At 46.3% G+C, this 21,843-nt stretch overlaps 1 protein-coding gene across 1 annotated transcript; it reads right to left on the reverse strand.

Annotated features, from left to right (window-relative positions):
- Nucleotides 1-1,995: 1,995 nt before the first annotated feature.
- On the reverse strand, nt 1,996-20,570 carry LOC115325743 (cytochrome P450 2J2). Its single transcript, XM_040212883.3, has 7 exons — nt 20,458-20,570; nt 13,592-13,698; nt 12,199-12,503; nt 8,283-8,398; nt 7,710-7,968; nt 6,083-6,273; nt 1,996-2,352 (listed from the first exon to the last, which is right to left on the reverse strand). Exons 3-7 carry the CDS (start codon nt 12,399-12,401, stop codon nt 2,177-2,179), a joined length of 945 nt encoding a protein of 314 aa, XP_040068817.2. The 5' UTR covers nt 12,402-12,503; nt 13,592-13,698; nt 20,458-20,570; the 3' UTR covers nt 1,996-2,176.
- Nucleotides 20,571-21,843: the final 1,273 nt, after the last annotated feature.

Consider the following 21,843-nt stretch of genomic DNA (forward strand, 5'->3'; position numbering starts at 1 on the left):
GGTCGAGAGTGACTCCGATGTAATGCAGCTCAATGAGGCGAGAGTTACCTCCAGTGTGAATGAGCAGTAACTGCTGTTACGCGGCACCACAGTTAACGCACTATACACAAACTCACCTCTATTACGTCACGGCGCGGTGGTGGCACGTCGGTCGCACTTCCGGTCTGGAGCTGTGGGCAGAAGTCCCCATGCCAGACGTGTATTCCTGTGTTGTTTTGAAAGGAACCAGACAAAAACCTGCCTTCTCGTCGAAACGCCGTGACTGGGGCCGTACCAAAAGTGTCGAGAAAGGTTTGAAGGTCAGTTTTCACGTGCTCGGTTCGTCCGAGAATATGGATATGTGCCGTGAAAAGGGAAAAGCAAACGCCGTCGGACAACGATTGCTTGGGCGGGAAGCACTTTGGGTTGAATTCACGGATACTTGTGGTCATCAGATTTATTTGTTTTGTTCCAACATGAACGCCAGAAAACCGTCAAGTTGTGCGGACCACCTGCGGACTACGTTCAGTGAGTCTTCAAGTTCAAACGGCCACTTGATCGTTCGAATTGTCGTCTGCTCTTTCAAACGTTTCTGCTTGTCGTCTGCTCTCTTAGACGACGCCGGTCCGTAGACCAAACCTTGGCCCGGTACTTGCGATAAGAAGGAAGTGCACGCCTCAAAATACTTAAATTTGAAGGTTGGTAAGCAGGCTCGATGTAAATAGCAGATACAAGGATATGTTGATCATTGTTACCAGTGACCATCACCGACTTGCTAGGCCTGATTCGCATGGTCCGATTCTGCTTTAGATTTTCAATACCGACGTCGACCATCTCAGCTACGGTTCAAGCTTTTGCAGCCCGAGCGACGTTGCGACTGAAAATTGCGAGCGAAATCTCATTATGCGAATCAGGCTTTAACGCACATTCTGCGGCGTCCACGCGGAATGAATTGCCGCATGTCACATTATTAACGCGAAGTTTTGCGGTATAACGAGTCTTGTTAATTTCGCTGAGGCCGCTCAAGTACTCGGACATTGCCTAGGAAGACGTAGAATCAACAATTCGAACGCGAAAAGGGGCAGGGGGACTCACACAGACGCCGATAACATCGCATTTCAATGGTTTGTTTATGGGCGACGGCGAGCTTCTTGCGCGGCGCCGGTGGCGTCCGCTAGGGGCGCTCCGGTTTGTTTGTAGACATGAGTTGGTGTATACTCTCGGACAGCTATCTCGGAAGAAGTGAAGAGCGCGCGTGCACTGCTTTGATGAGTGCTCAAGATGCTCAAGCGCACGTTTGCCCCTGCAGAGTTGCAGAATGTTGTCTGCAAGTATGGTGCGCTAACTGTGGCTTAGCGTAACTGCAGTTAAGTGTGCCCGTGTAACACGGGCATAAGGGGTTTTCCATGACGCTCGGGAAGTTTACAATGGGAACAATATGCCTACTTTCAGTAATTAAAAAGTAAATGCGCAAGTTTTAGTTAATTATTCGAGTTATCGTGACGAGCAGCCGGCTATATTATGTCCCCCGGGCAGTATAAATCACCTGCACAAACCGCATTAATGTAGCTTTCGCGGTTTTTTTTTTTTTTTTAAACAAATATGTCATGCTTAAAAATAAACGCATCAAACCGCTAACGTGTGCTCGAAACTGAGCTCCTGGTTCAACCAAACAGTCGAAAAGATTTGCTCTTAAATTTCGTTTTTGAAATCTATAGTCGGGCGTCGTGACGCTTGTTCACAGTTGCAAAAATGCAAAATCCGTTTTTATTTTTTCTTATACGGTAAGAAGGGCACGTTGAGAACTAACCTGGAAGTACGACTTCGAGCCATCTGCAAAGCCGGTTTTTTATATGCAGCCTGCTTGATTATTTACTTTCGAAACAAAAAGGCATTTACATACCTTTGTATATTACCGTGGTTCATTAATAATGACCCTAGGTTTCTAAAAAAGAAGGCTTATCAAAATTCGATAAACTCTGATAAATGACACAAACTAGGCAATGAAACAATTTATCACTTTCAAATATGAATGACTTTATTATTTGCCGTCTGCTTCTTAAGCAAACTGAATTTCGAAGGGAAAACATGTCGTTTGTCGTCCATAATGTTTGGACGCGTACATTCCAAAGTGTATTGAGCAGCCTTCACCCGTGAAGCACAAATGGTGTTCAAGACGCATGTGGCTGGTTACAAACTATCGTTGAACGAAACGAAGTTTCTGTTCCTTGGGCATCAGGATGAAGACGGTTTGAGGGTCTAAGCTGATGTCCTCTCCATGGTCGGGTAGAACTCGGAACTTCTGCAGAAGACTCGTGACGTACAGAAATATCTGCGTGTTAGCCAGAAGTTCACCGGGGCAGTTGCGCTTTCCTGCACAAGAAAATACGCCGACTGGCCTCGTCACGCTGACAAAAACCAGGGAGCACAGAATATATGCGAAGCGCAAGTTCGTCTGCTTCTTTTCCCGGGGTGTGGTGACGTCATAAAGACGTCGAGCTCTGATTTGTTCTGATTAAAGAATGGTGGGTAGACCTCAAAGCAAGCGGCTTTAAGGTCTACCCACTACCCTTCAGTCAGAACCAATCGGAGCTCGACGTTCTGACGTCAACAGAATCGCTGCAAAAGAAGCAGACCAACTTGCGCTCCGCATTGTGAACGAGTGCGGCACATGCTATAGGTGTGTGGCACGTTAGTTGTCCTCAACGTTACTAGAACCACTCAATTGGGAAAGTGGCTCCGATCCGTACTCGAGAATGGAGCTAATGGCGATCGCAACGCCGCCATTTTTCCGACAGCGTCCACTCCGGGAACTGCACGGCTGCACGTCGAGTCGGGCAAGGGCCGGTGGCGCCATCTCGCGGGGCCATCTCGCAGTAGCTATGTAAAACAACTTTAATGTTTCAACTCGTCGCTAAAGGGTGGCGCTGTTACCGTATTTAGCTCGATCTTGGTGGACGCCAGCGGCCCAGGTTTCCAGGGTGAGTTTCCCAACTGAAGGTTTTAGTAACGTTGGTTGTCCTTGTGAGGTCACATGACTGTGACGTCACACGACGTCGGTGTGTCACGTGACGTCACATTGTCTCATGATATCATAACGGCATGTGATATGCCACAGTCGCACTACCTCATAGCGCCGCAAGACATCCGGGTGGGATTTGACAACGTCGCATGATATTATAAGGTCACGTGATGTCACTGTAGGTTGTGACATCACGTGTCGTCATGGTGTTGTGTGACGTCATATCACGTGACAACCTGATATCGCGTGTCATTGTGACGCCACAGTCACGAGATTTCACGTAACGTCACACGAGTCTGACATCGCGGTGTCACGCGATGTCACAATTTCCCGTGGCGTCAGCGACTTCACGGTGTCGCGGGACTTCATGGGTGTTCCATGACGTTGTGACGCCACGTGATATCACTGTCCTTCGCGACGGTTTACTCGTATATTTCTGCCAATAAAACACATTCTGTGTTACAACAGTCAAAAATGAGTTTAGAGCAACGAGGGGCTTAGAGCGGTAAACTGGTATGCCGTTCCCCAGACAAAAGTGACCCCCCCCCCCCCCTCCTTGGCTGCCGCCAAGTTGTACAGTTTTGACCACTAGACACGTGACCGTACCAAATCCTAAGGATTTTATGCCAATTACTGAGCCAAGATTTATATTGTGATCGCTGTAAAAAACATGATAAACTATTTTTTCAATGGTGTTAGCCCCAGAGATCATTGTTTAGCTCCGATAAAAACCCGAAATACAGCACCGCGGCTGACGGCATCTAGCGGAGCCATTGCGAAGCTGCCTGAGTTTTCTCGTAGGACTTAAAACGAACGAAACATAACTTATCATCTCGTCAGTACTGTTATTAAAGATCAATTAGCAATTATTTGTGCGCGGTACTTCGTTAAAATGTGGGAGACGTTAAACTATAAGGTCACGTGTCTAGTGGTGGAAAATGTGCAACATGGCGGCGACCGGGTGGGGGTCCCTTTCAGCTGCCAGTTTATCGCTCTAGGGCCCTCTACCTCGTTCGTTTAGAGACATAAAATGCCCGCGGAGGTGCTTGGTGGTCTACGTTCCTTGCTCTTTGTTTCTTTGCCAGAGCTACAGAAAACCTGGCCTCCTGCACGTCCCTCAAGGTCGGACGAAAGATAAATGTTGGTTGCCCGAAGACAGGATAGCGAATGGCAATGGCGACAGTCACGACCTCTGGCCTATTCAGAATGAAACTTGAGCGATTCGCAAGAAAAGGTTGGGTGCGTAAGGAAGCAGCGGGATCATCTGTCCACTTTTCGACTGCACTAACTCTGCAACACTCGAACCCGTTACGTAATAGGAGCGAATACCAGCTACAAAACAAGGGCTGCGCCTTTCCCCCAAAACGTCATCGCTGGAGGATTCAGCCCTACCCCCATCGCGTCGTGCAGCGTCTCCCAGCGAAGGCGACGTTGGCAAGTGGTGACGCCAAGACGGACGCTTCTCAACCCTCGTTGAGATTCAGCGTGGTTGCCGCTTGGGGCTGGATCCTCTCGCGATGACGTCAAGTTCTGGTCTTCTCTTCTAGATGGTGCCGCATAACACCAAAAAGAACAAAAAAAAATTCAAAAAAATGCGGAATTTGTATTGTCATGAGAATGAGGAGGTGTGCAGGGAGTGGAACTGGGAGCTCACACCAGAGAAACTGTTCGAGGGATTCGAAGCATGATCATCTAGTTTCGATCTGTAATTTATTTCGAAATACCACAACGTTTACGAGGTTATAGCTGGGGCACGAAACAATATCGTCCTCGATACAAAGGCGAGGTTGATGAGACCTCTGTATAAGAACGCAATTTCAATAGCCTCGGTACCATGACTGGGAAATACAGATACAATTACAGCGAATAATTCGAACAACGGTGGAGTCCCGTGGATGGACCTTCTCTAAATAACCAGTGGGGCTGGGTGACTGTTCGATCAACCTTCCGATGAATCGACGAATGCTTTCAAGTAGTCGGTGGGAACGACCCTTTGCTACACGCCGAAACCAAGTGCAACCAAGGGAGCGGGACGTCTGCTGCGAATGGTCAGCTCCGAGCCGCTGACCAATTGCAGCAGACTGCGTTGTCCCGCTTGGTCCCGCCGCGTAGCCCCTCGTGGCCAGGGGAGGGACATCAGCGTTGCAGAAGCCGAGTTGACGCTGAACCCTAACGCGATTTTCGTGTGAAGTACATGCTCCAAGTAGCTCATCAAACTGTCACATGCCCGGATAATTGGCGCAGCAGCAGCGAAATTGTGCGCACTTTTGAAAAGGCTCTGTTGCGAAGCGCCATACGCACACAAGAATGCGCGTCTTCTCTCGGGTCCTCTAGCAAAAGACAGCAGCAGCGAAGTTTTCTAACCACGCACATCATACCGTAATTACGCGGGCACACTGAACTGCAGTACCACTGTTATCACCTCCTGTTGGACAACCTGCTGTGGCTCAACAGCTAAAGTCATGGGCACTAGCGCATCTTCAGGGCCCATCAAAGCTGCACACTTTTCACTTTTTCTCGAATAGCTGTCCGAACTGTGGTAAAACCTGACTGCAGTTAAAGGGTACTTAACTGCGGTTAAGGGTACCCTTGGAACTAGGCTGTTAAACTCCGTCCACCCCTGAGCTGAGACTGCGGTGGAGCGTCCTCGTTGAACCAGTCGTACGCTTCTCTCTGGTCACGTGATCACGCTCCCGCCCATACCGACGCGTAGAGAGTCGGGTCAGGTGACAAGAATGAGGCGGCTGATTGGTCCGGCGCCCACCTAGCTTCCACCGCGGTCTCAGCTTAGGGGGGAACGAGGTAGAGTCGTTTACACATTCCCGCTCATCCCCGCATTCAAAAGATGATGAGTGATGATAATTGTAAAATTTTATTAGGTTGAACGGCCCCCAAGCATAGTACTCGATCGTTTGATCCTGCAATGTGTAAAAAAAAACCTCCGCAAACGGCCAGGCATTTTTTTTTTTGTTGCTTCGTTGCAATAAAGTTGAACGTGATTCACGTTCGATCAAAGAGAGTGGTGCCAGCGTTTCTGTTGCCTTAGTCCCGAACGTCTATGAGCGATGATTTGGAGTTTACCGAGAGAAAATTGGAGAATGTGCTCTGGTGCGGTCAGAGTTGCGTCTTGTCCATTGACCAGGAATCGTTTGGAGTCAAACACTTCGGGGTCCTTCCATAGCTTGGGATCCGTGTGGACCGCCCAGAAATTTGTAAAAACCGCCGTTCCTTCGGGAATGGTTACTCCCTTGACGTCCGTGTCACATACTGCCCTGCGAAAAAAAAAAGAAAGACAACAGAATTAGAAGCTACCCATTGCTTACAAACCAGACCGCCACACCAGGTGTGGGCACAGTGCGAGTGCAGAGACCAGATTCGCGTGGGGTGAAGCTTCTGCGCATGCGCCGTGGTGACAACAGCGCCACCGCTGAGGCGTGACGTCAGAGCTGCCTGTTGGTCTATAGACCCTAAGCTCTGCTTCACGAACTTGCGACTGCTTATACGACTATACGCCTTAAAAACTCTCAGAACCTCTTACGACGCTGGAATGGAACACACTGTCGACATCTATCGGGCAGCCGTTGGACACTTTAAATTTCCGCATACTTTTGTTTTTGTTTTTGTGTGTCTGTGTGTGTTTTTTTTGGCGCATCACTTTTTTTTTTTTGACCGTGAAATTTTGGACAGTGCTACATACGACCATTTTACATAGATAGTGCATAAATTTGATGGCGGAAATACTGGAAAACCTTCGCCACCGTGACCTATGCTGTAGTGAAATGCATTTCCAGGGTCATCTCATTGATGGCTCCAGCGTCGCGTGTGTTTTCGCGTCGTCAGAAATCACAAGAACGCTATCGGAGGCAAACGCGAGTGTGTGAACGGGCTTCAAGTGGATGCGGCGTGTCAGCAAAGCCGACACATGGATGTCAATAATTACTGCAGGAGGGACAAATGTGGACCTAAATAAAAGTGTCTTCAAGCGGAAGATTTGGTGTACACCTTTGACCCCCCCTCCCCCTAAAAAAGAAGAAGAAAGAAAAGAAAAGCGTTTATAATGCGATTTGTTTGTAATAGTGAGGCAAAAATGCATGTAGTTACCCAGTGCTTCCTCGGAAACACTGCTTATACATATAGCGGGATTAAACGGGGTCCGTGTTGTAGCGAAACATCTGCGTTCTCTGAATACCTGGGTTTTACGTTTCTGGGCAGGCTTTTCAGTATGCTATATTGAGAATAGCTACCTAGGAAACGCCAGGTGAAGGCGATACCAAAATTAATAAAAAAAATAATAACTCGGGGAAACTATTTTGACGTAGCACGTGTGGCCACCAGGTTTCGGAACGGCCAGCCTTAGTCGGTGACTGGTTAAGAATGAAGTGGAAGCTCCTCCCACCCCTTTTCATTTTAACAGAGTGAACGCTGGAGAGGAGGTCGCCTCCTCTCCATTGTTTGCTTTGTTAAAGTGGAAAGAGCTAGGACAAGCTTCCACTTTACTCTCACCCACTATAACCACATCACACACTCGGCCATGCGAGCATATCAGTTATTAGTTTGGCCATACCTATTGGTGGCTAAAGTGAATTTCGAGGCAAATCAACGACTATAAAAGAAACAAAAAAACTGTGGAGTATGGTTTTTGTTTATAGTGCAATGATTTTGTTATACTGCCGATATAATCTGGCGTTAAACGAATGCAGTTTCTCACAATCGGGGTGTTCCGAGGGGAAGGATGAGTCTCCAGCGATGCATCTCCCACATGACGGACATGGTCAAGGGCATGCGGTGGCGGTCGTCCCAGCTGGGTTGGCGGTCCCGCCCAACCACCAGGTCAATCTCTTTCTGCACCTCCGCCTGCAGAGTGTCTGGATGCTTGGCGAAGTTGAGCATGTGCCAGTAGATGCTCACCATCACCGGGTTCGATCCTCCGGCAATAAGGTCAAGTACAGAATGAAGTAGATGATGTTCTAGGGAGGAGACCAACGGTTGAGTGCGGTTAGAAAGGCGTCGGGTTGACATCACACCACTGACGCCACACTGGCCTGGTCGTATTGAGGCAGCGCGCTTTAGGTCTCGTCCGCTAAAAAAATAGCTACACACGTTTGGGTTTCTCGAGGTGTGTAGAGAGCTTGAATTCAAGCAAATTAAATAAATCGAAATATAAAAAAAAAAACAAAAAAAATGTACTAAGCTAAACACTTGAGTTTACGATTGCTTGTGATAACGATTATTTTTTTCCTTTCTATTTTTTGTGGTGCTTAGAGTGATGTCCATCACTTACTCGTAAAGCTTGAGGTGGGGTCATGTTCTTGAGCCTTCATCTTGAGAAAGTACTCATCAATGAAGTCACACACGGAGCTTTCACTGAAGTGAGTTTCGTGATCATCAATCTGCAGGCTTGAGAAACATACTATAGTTAGGGCATGCTTTCGTTAGAATGAATCGATTGGCGATCGCCTATGTGGCTTACTCGAGGAAGCAGAACTTGCGCATTGCATACTATAGAGCCGTGCTGAATGTTAGTTAATACAAAAGAGCAAAGCCAATGTCCAAATTGCCAATAAACTGGCTTTTGAAACAAAACGTTTTGTATTTTATTTGTGTGTATCGGTAAAACGTGTTGTTTTCTTATTTTGTTAAAGTTAAGATCAATGTTTTAGTTCAGTGGTTCTCAAATGGGGGTCCGCGGACCCTTTGGGGTCCGCGAAGGCATTCTATAGGTACGCGAAGCCCTGCCTCATCAGTCAAGCCCGGAAATAAAAGTTGTCTTTTTCCAGATCGAGAAGAAACGTTCCAATATTCGGGAATGTTTTCTCGTGTATACTATGCCAATAAGAGAAGTTTACCTCACACTGGCCCTTAGTTATATCAATTTATTAAATAACTATCATAATTAACCTTCCCCCCACCACGAACGGGGTCCTCCATCATATCCGCCGATCCACAAGAGGTCCGCGAAATATCAATGGCTGAGAACCACTGTTAGCGATTTATTAATTGATTATTTTTCACTATTCTCAGGGCTGCGGGAGTTAGTAGTATGAGGCGGTTATATAGGTAAAAAAAAAAAAAAAAGAAATGGCAAAGCACAAGAAACTTCTATTGCGGTTATTATGGTTCATTAGAACGATACAGGTGAAGCATATCGGTTAGGAAACGGTTGGGAGTCAAGAATTTCAGATTTTTTGGCGCTGAAAAGTGATTCCAATTCAGTGACGTGCTTGTATGGAATAAGACGCATTTGTGCTGCAATGCGGAATCCCAGCTCTGTGGCCATGTTTGATGCGCGCCTTTTTCGGAAATCGTTCATTGGTTGTCGCCATTTCTTGTCCCCGAAGCGTGTGATTGAATTCGAGTTCTGGCAGAACGCCGACGCGGTCCGCCTGTCCAATACGTGCTTATACACTGATATCTGGATAATATGGCCGCTTCTTGTGGCGATCTGCCAGGCTTTGTTAGTATATAGGAGGCTATGACCGTGCCCAAAGCACCGGTGGAATCGAAGAATTGTCGCAGCGGGTACAAGAACTGCAATGATATATTTTATAAAACAAGCTCAAACGAGACACTTTTCTTTTTTAGGAAAGGTTAGCTAACGATGGACCGTTTTTCTTTTTATTACCGTTGCACTGGCGGTAAGGTGATAAAAGAAAAAGAGTATTTCAAGCGTGATGAACAATTGTGAACGGTATACCACATCTGATATTAATGATTCAAGACCGAAGTCCTGGACTGATCGGCAAAAGTTTTCCGACAATGGACCCCGATAAGTTATAGCAACGAAGCGAGATTACTGCATCCATTGCTGAAGTTGCTGCGGGGCGCCATGTGGTCGTGGTTTATGCGCTTATTGCGAAAGGTCCCATTTATCGAATTTTATGTCTTATTAAACTTTAAACGCTGGCTGCAGTTTGGATACAGTATGGAAACAAATAAACATAAACGCAAATTGTAGATTTGAATTACGCTAATTTATACAACTCAGTGGGGAAGTACTGTACATCTGGAATGACACTGCAGTGACGTGATTGCTGCCCCATTCGTGCCAAACTGCACCAAAGTGCTTACCCTTATACACTCTGCTACATTTGACCAAATTTGCGCCCACATTGTGCCAGAACTTATGTTCACTTGAATAGTACAGAAAATATAACAGCTCCAGGCCTCGCTACCGGGCCGGATCGTTAGGGTAAGCTCACGCGGGTTGTCGGGGCTTTCGATAATTGCCTCAAATAACGTACTATTCGATTTGATTTCGCACCAAGCACCGACAGTACTCGGAAGTTTCGCAATAAGTCTCGTGCTCTTCTCTGGTGGGTTAGTTAGCTTTGTTGAGTGCGCTTCTCAGTGCACACTGGTGTACTGCAGTGAAGCGTCAATTCCGAACTAGGCATCGAGATGTTACGCGTCTTGTTTCGCCGCAGCGCACCCGCGTGCTGAGGGGAAAGGTACTCCTCCAGAGCGAGACGTGGTGCAAAAAAGGTATATATGGACTCTTGTAGATTTATTTCTTATGCTTTTTTTTTTGTCTGAATTAAGCATTGCAGTTTTGTTACAACCCCCCTTAGAACTTGAAGGACACATAAATCTAGGTGCTCAAAATGATTGTATTTCAACATTTGTTCAATAGGGTCTCGTGCCTAAAATAATCATTCGCGGCAGTTTGCGCTGTCCTTCACCAGTCGTCGTCTTGTTACCGTGTCTGGTACTTCCACATGCAACTAAACAGCTAGCGTTTGTTCTCCTCCTAGTATCTGCCGTCTCTCCTCCTCACCCATTTGCAGTGATATAAATGAAAATGAAGCGTGCGGTTATGCTCCAAAAGCTCTTTTTGCTTCTCCAAAATGAACTTTTGGCTGCTCCTATTGCTGCTCCAAAATGACTACGACCAATCATATCACTGCACTGGAACAAAAGAACCTTCCAGCAAAATCCACTTTTACGGCGCTGTCCGCGAAAAGTAAGCAAACTGATTTTAACGGCTCCACCTAGAAAAATAAAAACAATACATATATAAAATTTTTAAAAAATGGGCCCAACTTTTTAGAAAGTTGTGTTGACGGGCTATAAGTATACAAAGAACTAACATGTAGAACATGTATATTTTACTCCGAACCGCAGTGTCCCTTCATACGATGCTGCGGGAAATTCAAATCTGTTCGGGGAGCCCGACGAAGGGACGTGTAACCCTACTTTACCATTGGTTTAATAAAACAGCAATGATAACTGAGCGGTTTTCAACATCTCCTGACTGTCACACCACGTCCAAATGAACCTTTTTACAATAAAGACAACACCGAGCGGTGGAAGCTGGAAGTGCGGTTGGCGTCCAAAAGAGGAGCTGCGCTACCTCTCCGGTCTCCGTCCATCCCACTTTGGGCTTTGGCCGTTGCATGAGGAGGGCCAGCGCATGCGCCGAGCCCTTCTCGGTCTATGGCAGTAGCAAGGAGAAGGGGCCGCAAGGTTACGCTCTCCCGTGTTGAGCCGCTCTTTCTCTAGGGTTCTCTAGTAGGCTCCCTCCTGGGGACACCGATCTCTCAAAATCCACCATTTACTTTTTCTCTTTATCTATTTCGTAAATGTAATTAAATTGCGTAATAACTTCGCTTCAAAAGCCGTTAATTGCAACTGACTTCAGTGGTGCCAGTTCGACAGCAGTTTTCTGCATTGAGACGTATTTGTTCATTCTTTTCTCTGAACGTTGAAACCCGGAGACTGCGAGCGTCAAGCGTTCCAACTACGCAAAAGCTGTCGGCGCCGAGGTCATTGGATTTTCACGGAGAAGGATGCATTCCATGTACTCTGTTGTAGGGTTAAGAAACCCGGGACAAGGTCACCCCGGAAAGCCTTCACTCTTTCCACTTTAGCAGAACGAACACTGGAGAGGAAGCTCTCTCCTCCTCTTTAGCGTTCGCTCTCCTAAAGTGGAAAGAGCTTTGCGGGAGGAGCTTGTCGCTTTTAGTAACCTGCAGCGGGGTATCAGCCAGCGCACTGATTAGAAACAAGCCCAATTAGGCCGCACCGTGCGCGTGCGCACAAACCAAATTCGCTTCAAGAGAACTGTCTGCGCATGCGCATTGCCGACAGTAGCGCCACCGCAGTCGCCTGACGTCATAGACTCGAGTTGGTCTATACGGTAAAGTATGTGACAGAAGTGTCTCTAGGTTTCGCAGAATGATGGCGAGATGGAGCTATACCTGCAAAAGCCTCTGAGTTGAGAGATGATGCGCTTAATCCTTCCGGCCCTTGTGAAAGGTAGCATTGCTAACGCCTTGTCCAGCAAGGGAGGCAGAACGCTGAAGTTGGGACCCTGGGCGAGGGCATCCAAACCCGTCCGCAACAGGAGGTTCAGAGCTGTGCGCCTGGGGTCCTCGGGCCCAAAAGCAGTGCCGAACAGCATCGACCCTATGTTGTTGGCCACGCTCGGCCAGACGTGGTTCCTGAAGTTCACGGGGGCTCCGGCTGTCTTTCCGATGTCTTCGACTAGTTTGAGGACTTGTTCCTGAAAAAGGGAACCATAGGTTGCGGAAGGCATCAGCTGATGGTGCAATGCGGCTTCGTGGTTCCGGTTCCGGTTGCCGTCTCCTGGCAGCTTCGAAATAAACGCGCGGACGCAAACAACTACTCATGCACGCCATTCTTTTTTTGTTGTGTGTCCGTGCATTTATTGTGCTTAGCAGAGTGTTATGTATCCGAGCAATGTTATTGATGGTACGTGGAATGTTATGTACAGGGTAATGAAGTCTGTGCATGTGAGTTATACGACTACGAGGGCTTGTATTATAGGGGGCTGATCGTTACGATAAGCCGAACAATTAACTAATATTTGGTAATTAACTTTTTACGTAGTGAAAATAAACTTATGGTTCCAATTAGAAACTTGCTGAGCACCACCGCAAACCACTACTAGAGTAATTTTTCGAAAGAGTTGTAGCTCGTGGAAAGCGCAGCAGTGTGCTAAACGTCTCACTCGTGCAACAGGCAGAATGCTGGCGGCGAAAAAACGCTGATACAGTAAAACCTCGTTATAACAAAGTTGAAGGAGCGGTCGTAATTATTTCGTTATAACCATTAGTTTGTTATAGCCAATGTCCATTTCTTCCCACTATTAGCAAGCAAGGGGAATTATGATTGCTTTGTTATATCCATTAGTTTGTTATATCCCGTTTTGTTATAACGAGGTTTTACTGTAATAAGAGAAAAACCGCACGGTAGCATTGTTGGGGCAGTTGCATTGCTTGTTAGAGTCAGGTTAAGAGTGAAATGGAACCCAGCTGTTTCCACTTAAGCGGAGCGAACGCTGGAGAGGAGGTCGTCAAACATGGAAATAAGTGGGAGGAGCTTCCACTTTACCTGTCACCGACTATGATGGAGTCTTCGAGGATTAAAAAAGCATAGAAAAAGTAGGTAACTCGCTTCAGATGGCCCCAAAACAGAAAAAGGGGGGATAGATGGGATGAAAGAAACGTTCCAGCAGAATATCAAGCGTCACGAGGGTTCACTAATTTAATATGACCTCGAATGCATTTCTTTAGATCAAGGGTTGTCTGGAGTACGGGCTGATATTCTGAAGGGTTTCCTCGTACATACCGCGACCCGTTCCTCTCCGGACTTCTTTCCTAGGCCAAGGTCTCGAAGCGCCTGAACCGTGAACTTCCGGTTGTCCAACCATGTCTTCCCGTTTGGTGTGACTAGTCCTGGAAAGCAGAGTGTCGATCCGTCATTTTTATCGGTTCGGGATCTGGGTTCACAACTCTCAGTTCAGTTCCGGGGAACAAAAAGAACGGTTCATACGAGTTCGAACCGGTTTGAACCGTTACTAGGCCTTTTCTGTCTATGATTGGTTCGGCGATGATAGAACACGTACAGAAACAGGAGGAGCACCAAGGCGGTGCGCTTTTTACGCTGTCCGATTGGTCCCAGCAACTCGTGGCGTGGGCTGCGTCTGGACTTAAAGGTGAAGGGAAGCATATGTAGTTTTCTTATCTTTTATACAACCCTCTTTTACTTTCAGGTACGAAAAATAAGAAATTTCGTTATTTCATTTCGACGCAACAGAGAGAGAAAAAAAGAAGAAACCTACATTAACGTACTAGACGTCGTGTTTGTACGACTCAACATTTATTTGTTTACCTCGGTCACATATATTTTACCTAAGTCGAAAGGTTGTCACGAAGTGGTGTGGAGGTCACCTAGAATACCCGTGATTGGTAGAACTTTGCGCCGCTGTATTAAAAGTTAGATCATAGTTGTGGTCTTGAACTAAGGAATTAATTACGAGGTTTCTGGTATGCGCCCAAGATGCGGGGCAGAGGGACCTTTACAACACGGTAAGCTTTTAAAACTACCCCCCCCCCCCCCCCCTCTTTTTTTTGCGTTGCTCTTTTAGAGATTACGTTTCATTCCCGAGGGACTCCCTCCTCCGTCTCGGTGCTGATTCGAGAATTATATTTGTCATTTGTTAAGAGTAATCCTCCAATGCTTTCATTTTGCACCCAAAAACTGTGAAGTTTAAACAAAACACGGAGGTGGTCAAAGCTAAGGGCAGAACTTGAGAACGACACTCCTGTGAGACCTGCCAACGCTCAGCTGTCCCTGTCGGGGAATCTTCCTTTTCATGTATCCCTCCCGTACACACTTGTCGTTCTAAGTGACGTCAGATTAAGAAGTCGAATTGAGCTTCGATTCTTGGGACAACATTCTGAGGTAGGTCAGTAACAAACGAAAACATGTTTGAGCGCCTCAATAATTTGTACATGTAAAATGGGTTGTGCAACAGTGTTTGTACCGTTCAGTAAATACCACTAAGAATTAATTCCCGACCTTAATAACTTGCGAAAACACCCATTAGTTTGACTCCGCGCGCAATCGCAGACGCAAAAAAACAACAAAAACCTTTCCCTTTTTTTAATTTGCCATTAGAACAAACAGCCACGTGATCTGGCGCTAATTATATTATGTCAGTGTCAGGCACGTAGCCAGGATTTTGTTTCGGGGGGGGGGGGGGGGGGGGGGGGAAGCCGGGCCCCCCTGGCTACGTGCCTTGTCAGTGGTCACCATAGTCATCCGCTGTGGTTGGCAAAGAAGAGAGCATGAGCGGAGCTTTGACATTGTTAGGGTTCGGCCATCCTATCTTTGATTTAATAGGAGCCATTGCCCGAATGTTTGGCGGTGCTGATTGTCACGAACCTGGGAACTCGACTCGAACTCATGACAATCGAGTACGTCACGGTTTCACGTGATTCGCGGTGCAAAGTCGTGATGTCATGTGACGTCACGGTATGATTTCAATTGGCTAGACGCAGTGAGTCGCTTGACGTCACGGGTCCACGTGACGTGACATTACTTGACGGCATGTATTGGCATCATGACGTCAAGTGATCACGCAACACGTGATTAATCATAGTGCAAATACAAAAGCGCCACGAAAATCCACATTTTCTCATTTCTCAATACATGGAAATACAGCTGCCAATTTTTTTTTAATATTAATTTTGTGACATTAGCTAAAAAGAATAAACATTACCGGAACCACTTTGAACCGGTTATCGTTATGTTCTTTTTTTTTTTTCTGGTTCAGTTCCGATTCAGTTCCAAGATGACGGTGAAGATTTTGGTTTGGTTGGGTTTCGGTTCGACTAAAAATAACAGTTCGGTTCCGGTTTTCGGTTCGGTTACGGTTCAACACTCTGCTCTCAAGTAAAAACACTGTTTGTTTGAGCTTAAGTGTGTTGCAAAATCAGTAGAGCCCTGCGCTGATAACCGTCTCATCATCCGCATCCGATTCGCATCCGCGAAATTCAGAACCGCATCCTACTCTTAATCTGTACATTTATTTTACATATAAAAAAAAAACGAGCATAAATAATAATTAAAAAAAAAAAAAGCATCTCGATGGTATATCTTATAAGCCGTTCGCTTACCTCTGTACAACAAGCGTTTCGTATTAGAATACGGTGAAAGTCATTTTATTGTATTCTGTTTCATGGTATTTATAAAATAAGCGATCATCCTTCCAGAGACAGTTCGCGTCACTGGAAAGATGATGGCAGTTATGAGATCGCCTTGGCAGTTTGTGACACAAACACTCTGTACAAAAGATGCGCTCAAAAGAAAGAAAAAAAATATTCCTTTTTGCTTTGTAAAACCTTTAAGAAGACACCTATTTTATGAACATGAAAATTGACAAATCACAGGCTGATAACATTGTGTCATTTTGTTATGGCCATGCAATGAAAATCATGAGCCGTTCCACTCTGTGAAGGTGGATGACCAGCGAAGGTTTTTAGCACACGACACAGACGTGACACAATTTTGAACAAAGAGCACATTTATTGCCTCGATCGGTGGTCATCGTGACGAAAGGTACGCACACACGTCGAGGACTATCGCCGCCCCGAGGAGCCGGAGGGAACTAGACACGTGCGACGGGACCGCCACCCCGCGGAAGGAAAGGAAACTAGGCCCGCAAGCGGCTTGGAACGACGAAAAAGAGGGCGGCACGAGCCCTCTCTTTGTCGGGTGAGGAAAGGCGCTCAATTCCCGTAGCAAAGTACTCGTGTATCTCGGGCAAGGCGCGAGTACGCCACTGGGGAAGTAGTATTCAAGTATGGCAACACGTCCTATCCGTTTCAGTTTTAAACACGAACTTTTAACTGCATACTCGGAACCATATATTTAAAAACAACTCAATCCCAACACTCGAAAAGAAAAAAAAAGAAAGACGTTAACAAATCTTTGTAACGCAAAATTAGAGCTCAGCTCTTGAGGAACAGTAAAGGAGGGTACACAGGGGAGGGTATGCCCCTCCTCCTCTGCTCCGCGTCACCCTCCTTTCCTACTCCTCCCCTTCTTGCCTCCTCAATTTTTCTCCTCTTCCTCCTCCTCCTCCTCTCCCCTCCTCTTGCTTTCTCCATCCTCCCCTCCCCTTCTTCTCCTCCCCTTCTTTCCTCCTCCTCAGTACCCTCCCCTCCTCCCATAGTGTCCCCGCTAAATTTAGCTAAAAAATGGACGCCATGTGACCTCAACAACAATTCGATTCCCCGCTAAATTTAGCGGGGAATTGAATTGGTTTTGAGGTCACGTGACGTCAATTTTCCCGCTAAATTTAGCGCGGTTACGCCGACGCCGATGCCACGAAACCCGGAAACGGGCGCCTAAGAGATGCGCTGTAAAAGACAAAATGAAAGATGTTTACACTTAAAAGGGTGTTCACTTGGGCTAGTTGGTGGTACATTTCAGGATTAAAAGCGCTAAAAAAACGAGGACCAGTAAAACAAGACACACGCACAGTGGAGCTAGTGCACTTGCAACTGAGGTTTAATCTGATTTAAACCAAAGAAGAAACATATATGTCTCGTCAACTACCAGCCACGTCATTGTAAACCCTATTGTTCAATAATCTACATATAATCTTTCTAGCTTGAGTTAACAAAGGACTGAAGATACGCCACCTCCGAATCGTACGAAAAACGCCTCCGAAATTTCCCTAGTCATTTTGTTACGATTCCTGCTCAGGATAAGAGTTTCCTGAAGCTTTGGGCCACAATCGCATCGGTTGCAGAGTACCGCAAGATTACCCGAGGGCGAACGTGGATGGTTGTTGACAAGGCATATATGTTTCTTCTTTGGTTTAAATCAGATTAAACCTCAGTTGCAAGTGCGCTCTACTGTGTGTGCGTCTTCTTTTACTGGTCCTCGTTTTTTTAGTGCTTTTAATCCTGAAACGTTTACAGCAGCTCTTCAGAAGGAGGGGAGGGTACCGAGGGGAGGGTATGCCCCCTCCACCTCCGTATCCTTCCATGCTCCTCTCCTCCCATTTAGCGGAAAATTTTCGCTAAATTTAGCGGGGAAATTTTTTCGCTAATTTTGATGGGTTAAGTTTCCCCGCTAAATTTAGCGCTTGGAATACATTTTAGCGCTCAAAAGACAAGGACACAAAGACGAGAATCAGACAGCACAGTGCGCTACTAACAACTGATTTTATTACATGAAACGTCCGTGTTTCTGATATTGCCCCCTCACTAGCCAACCCGATCCCAGGCCGCGTCATTGAGGAAGGCACGTTCCTTGTCAAGTCACCACCCAGCCCGTTGTTATAAATTGAGTTCCGTATATTTTGAGGTTTCTAACTTTATATTTCTTAATACCCGGAGGTGTGACTGTCGGGGTAGGTATTTCCACTCAAATTCGGTATATTTAAATGTCTGTTTCCGGTGTCGGACAAAAAAAAAAAAAAAAAAAAAAAGGCGTTTATCGGGCATTCAGTTTAGTGTGAATTGTGTTCTGGGTATACCTAATCAAGGTTAAGGCAAAGATTTCTTGCCGTTAACCTTGTGTTTTTTCTTATTGAAGTGCAGCTCATATTCGTGGTTTTTCTGTTTTCCCCCATTTCGACAAATCGGGTTCGGAGGCTAGTTTTTGGGGTTTATCGGAAAACACAAAAGACACGGGTTCGTTCCTAAAAGTACAATTCTGCGTGTTTTTTTTTTTTTCTTATTTTCATAAACAATTTTTGTGTGCGTGTGTGTGTGTGTGAGTGTGTGTGTGTGTGTGTGGGGGGGGGGGGGGGGGGAGGTTGGCGGTATTTTTTTCTTCACAAATTCGATGACTTTCGGTGTCAATTTTTGGTGTGGGGCACAATCTCGAAGTTCATCTGGGGCTTATGCATACAATGAAAACAAGACACGGGCATGTAATATGTCAACATCCAGGAAACATACGAGTGACCCGAATGTTTAAGAAAATGTCCCCGTACCAATAAAAAAAGAAAAAAAAAAAGGAGATAAGATGCGGACAGTTCATTAAGGTTTCTGTTTCTGGTCAGCTCATAATAAAGCCCTATAGACGCTTTCAGGCAACAATTCATGGGCGCCGCCATCTTGACGTCACGTGACCCTGCCGCCATAGCCGCCCTTCAGTTTCTCGCCGTTCCTCCGCGTTGCGTGCTGCACCGGCCACTACCGCAGCTTTGTTTTCGCGTTCCGCATTGAAATCGTTTGTTTTCTTTAGGTCTTTTCAATATTTAGGGCTCTCATTTAATATTTTGATATCTATATTTCAACATAGCTCTTGTATTTTCTTATTTATGAAATGTAATTGGACAGCGAATGTATCGACGATACAAGATTATGGCTTCAGAGACCATGAAGTTCCTCCCTTTCTAACGTTTTTGTCGCTAATAAAGGGCAGTCAACACCATTGCGACATAAGCAAATTTCAACTGACGCAATAAGGCTATCCAGTCGAGCTTCTCGGTGCATGTGCGCGCTCGTTTCCGTAAAGCCGACCCGCATGTAAGCGATTTAGCGTGCGACGAGAGGAGCGAAGGCGACAACGACGAGAGTCCGCGACGAAGATTTCTCACTCTCGCCTGTTTCATCGCTCGGTTTTTTTTTAGTTTCTAGAAAACGTCGCTCGCCGTCTTGGTCGCTTGCTCCCGTCGCTTCCATGCGGTTTGCCTCGTCGCGCGATTGCCCGAGCGACAGCGAAGCGGATCACCGGCGCTTGTCCCGTTGCTCGCCGAATCGCTTGCATGCGGTTTATACTTAATATCGATACGCCGATGGTTCAATGCTGTGCGCATGTAAATTAATTGAGTATAAACCGCACGTAAGCGATTTGGCGAGCGACCAGATAAGCGACGGCGACCCGCTTCGCTGTCGCTCAGTCACTCGCGCGACGAGGCAAACCGCATGGAAGTGACGGAGCAAGCGACCAAGACGGTGAGCGAAGTTTTCTAGAAATCCCAAAACCGAGCGATGCGACGGGCGACAGTGAGAAATCTCCGTCGCTCGCCTCGTCGCACGCTAAATCGCTTACATCCGGGTCGGCTTTACGGAAACAAGCGCGCACAGCACGACTGTGATAGCCTTACTGCGTCAGTTGCAATTTACATCTGTCACAATGGTGTTGACTGCCCTTGATTAGCGACAAAAACGTAAGAATGGGATGAACTTACATGGTCATTGAAGCTTCATAATCTTGTATCGTCGACCCATTCGCTGTCCAATTCCATTCCATAAATAAGAAAATACAAGAGCTATGTCGAAATATAAATATCAAATGATTAAATGAAAGTCCTAAATATCGAAAGGACCTAAAGAAAATACAAGATTTCAACGCGGAACGTAAAAGAAGACGAAAACTGTGCTCCGGTAGTGGTTTGTGCAGCACACAACGCGGAGCAACGGCGAGAAACTGAAGGTCGGCTATGGCGGCCCGGAAAGCGCGCGAAGGGCGCGCCGACTGGTGGCAGCTCGAGTAACTGACTCGCTGAAAGCGTCTTGTGATTTTGTTCTTATTCAAGAACAGGCGCAATTTGGTGTTTTTCTGTGTCCGATTTTGATTAAACCGGCTGGAGGGTTCGTGTTTCTGGGGGTTTATTGCCGAATACCTAAAACACAGAACTCTGCTCATAAGCAACAGCAAAATGAAATCGGAAAGCTTCCGCTTACCAACTTTTGGCGATCGTGTCAAGCCTTCGGCTTTCCACAGCAAGTCCTTCTTGTGAAGCGCTTCTTTGATCGAGTCGTAATCGTTGAGAACTACGATGTTTCTCACGCCCACCTTAAACCTTAGCGAGAAAAAATAACATTTGATTTTAATACAAAGGTGCGGGTAGTGTCGTATACTATATATTCTACGTGCCCCGTCATAAAAAAAAAAAAAAACGCTTCTTTAAAAGTCTTAGTTAAAAAATTTTCGAAGCGAATGCACCCGCTGATTTTACGTCTTGTGATTGAAGACAGTTTTCAATTTCCATTTTTTGTCGCCCCAAAGATGCATAATCTGCTGAAACTAAAAGAATTTGCAGAGCGAAAAGCATGAAACTATACGCGAAGTTCCACATCCACACAAAAATAACAACCAAAGTAAAAAAAAAGAGAAACAAGAACATAAAACAAAATCACATATTAAAAGTTATATTACATTAGATTAAAAGTTGCTATTCAGTATTGTACACACGATTTTTTATAATTTGTTCCTTATACGAAAGCGACTCCGAGACCGCATATTTCAATTTCTTGAAGTGTGGTCGCGCGACGATCATGATTACGGTCGTTTGGGACATAATGATTTATAGTGGCATGTGACGTACCACATACAGGGTGTTTCTCGAATTGCGGGTCAAATCGCGGGCGGGCACAGGTGCAACTTTGCCTAGCAACAGAGCATAGTTTCAGATCCCATAGGATTACTTTTCCTAAAGCCCTATCAGATTTTGAGAAATGTGGCGATTGCTTTTTCATTTGTTTTTGCTCAGAAGCGGGGAGTTGGAGAAGAAGTGACTCTGACTGCTTCCTTTGTCGGTACTAAAAATGAAACCCGCATATTCAGCATCGACTGTGGATCGGAACTACCACATCGCGGAGATGTCAAGGCCTCGTGAGCGCCAGTAACCCCGATCAGAGGAACGCCGGTCTCACGGAGCGCCACATTTGATTGATTGGGTGGAATTCCGACTGCTTGGCCACACTCACCCGACGATGGGTCCGTACTCGTGAGAAAGATCCCGCAGTTTAATGAGCGGGCTTTCACCCAGAAATGGAAGGTATCCGACGAAGGGAAAGCCCTTTGGTCCCGGAGGCATCTTCGCCTGACGCCGACTCTTCTGTCCAGAGAGCCATACCGACACCAAGATGACGCCTGCTACAACCACAAGGGGGATGGTCCAATCATTCAGTGTTATGTTCTGAAAGAAAATTATGAAAGACGTTTACAGTTCTTTGTAATTCCGAGTTAGGGCGCAGCTCTTGAGGAGGAGGAGGGGTGGAGAGGTTTCCAGCTTGAGCGGCGTCACCGTCGGCGTAACCGCGCGTTGCATTATGGGTCATTTTTCG

The sequence above is a fragment of the Ixodes scapularis genome, unplaced genomic scaffold (assembly GCF_016920785.2).
Source record: "Ixodes scapularis isolate PalLabHiFi unplaced genomic scaffold, ASM1692078v2 PGA_scaffold13__105_contigs__length_92229423, whole genome shotgun sequence".
In the NCBI taxonomy this organism is placed as follows: Eukaryota; Metazoa; Arthropoda; class Arachnida; order Ixodida; family Ixodidae; genus Ixodes; species Ixodes scapularis.

Bases quoted from the DNA above. Each gene is read 5' to 3' on its own strand.
- LOC115325743 (XM_040212883.3), bottom strand. From the start codon at position 12,401: ATGCTGTTCGGCACTGCTTTTGGGCCCGAGGACCCCAGGCGCACAGCT. The intron at 8,399-12,198 runs GTATAGCTCCAT...ATGTTTCTCAAG, and splicing joins CAACTCAGAGGCTTTTGCAG to CCTGCAGATTGATGATCACG. The intron at 7,969-8,282 runs GTAAGTGATGGA...TCTCCTCCCTAG, and splicing joins CCCCACCTCAAGCTTTACGA to AACATCATCTACTTCATTCT.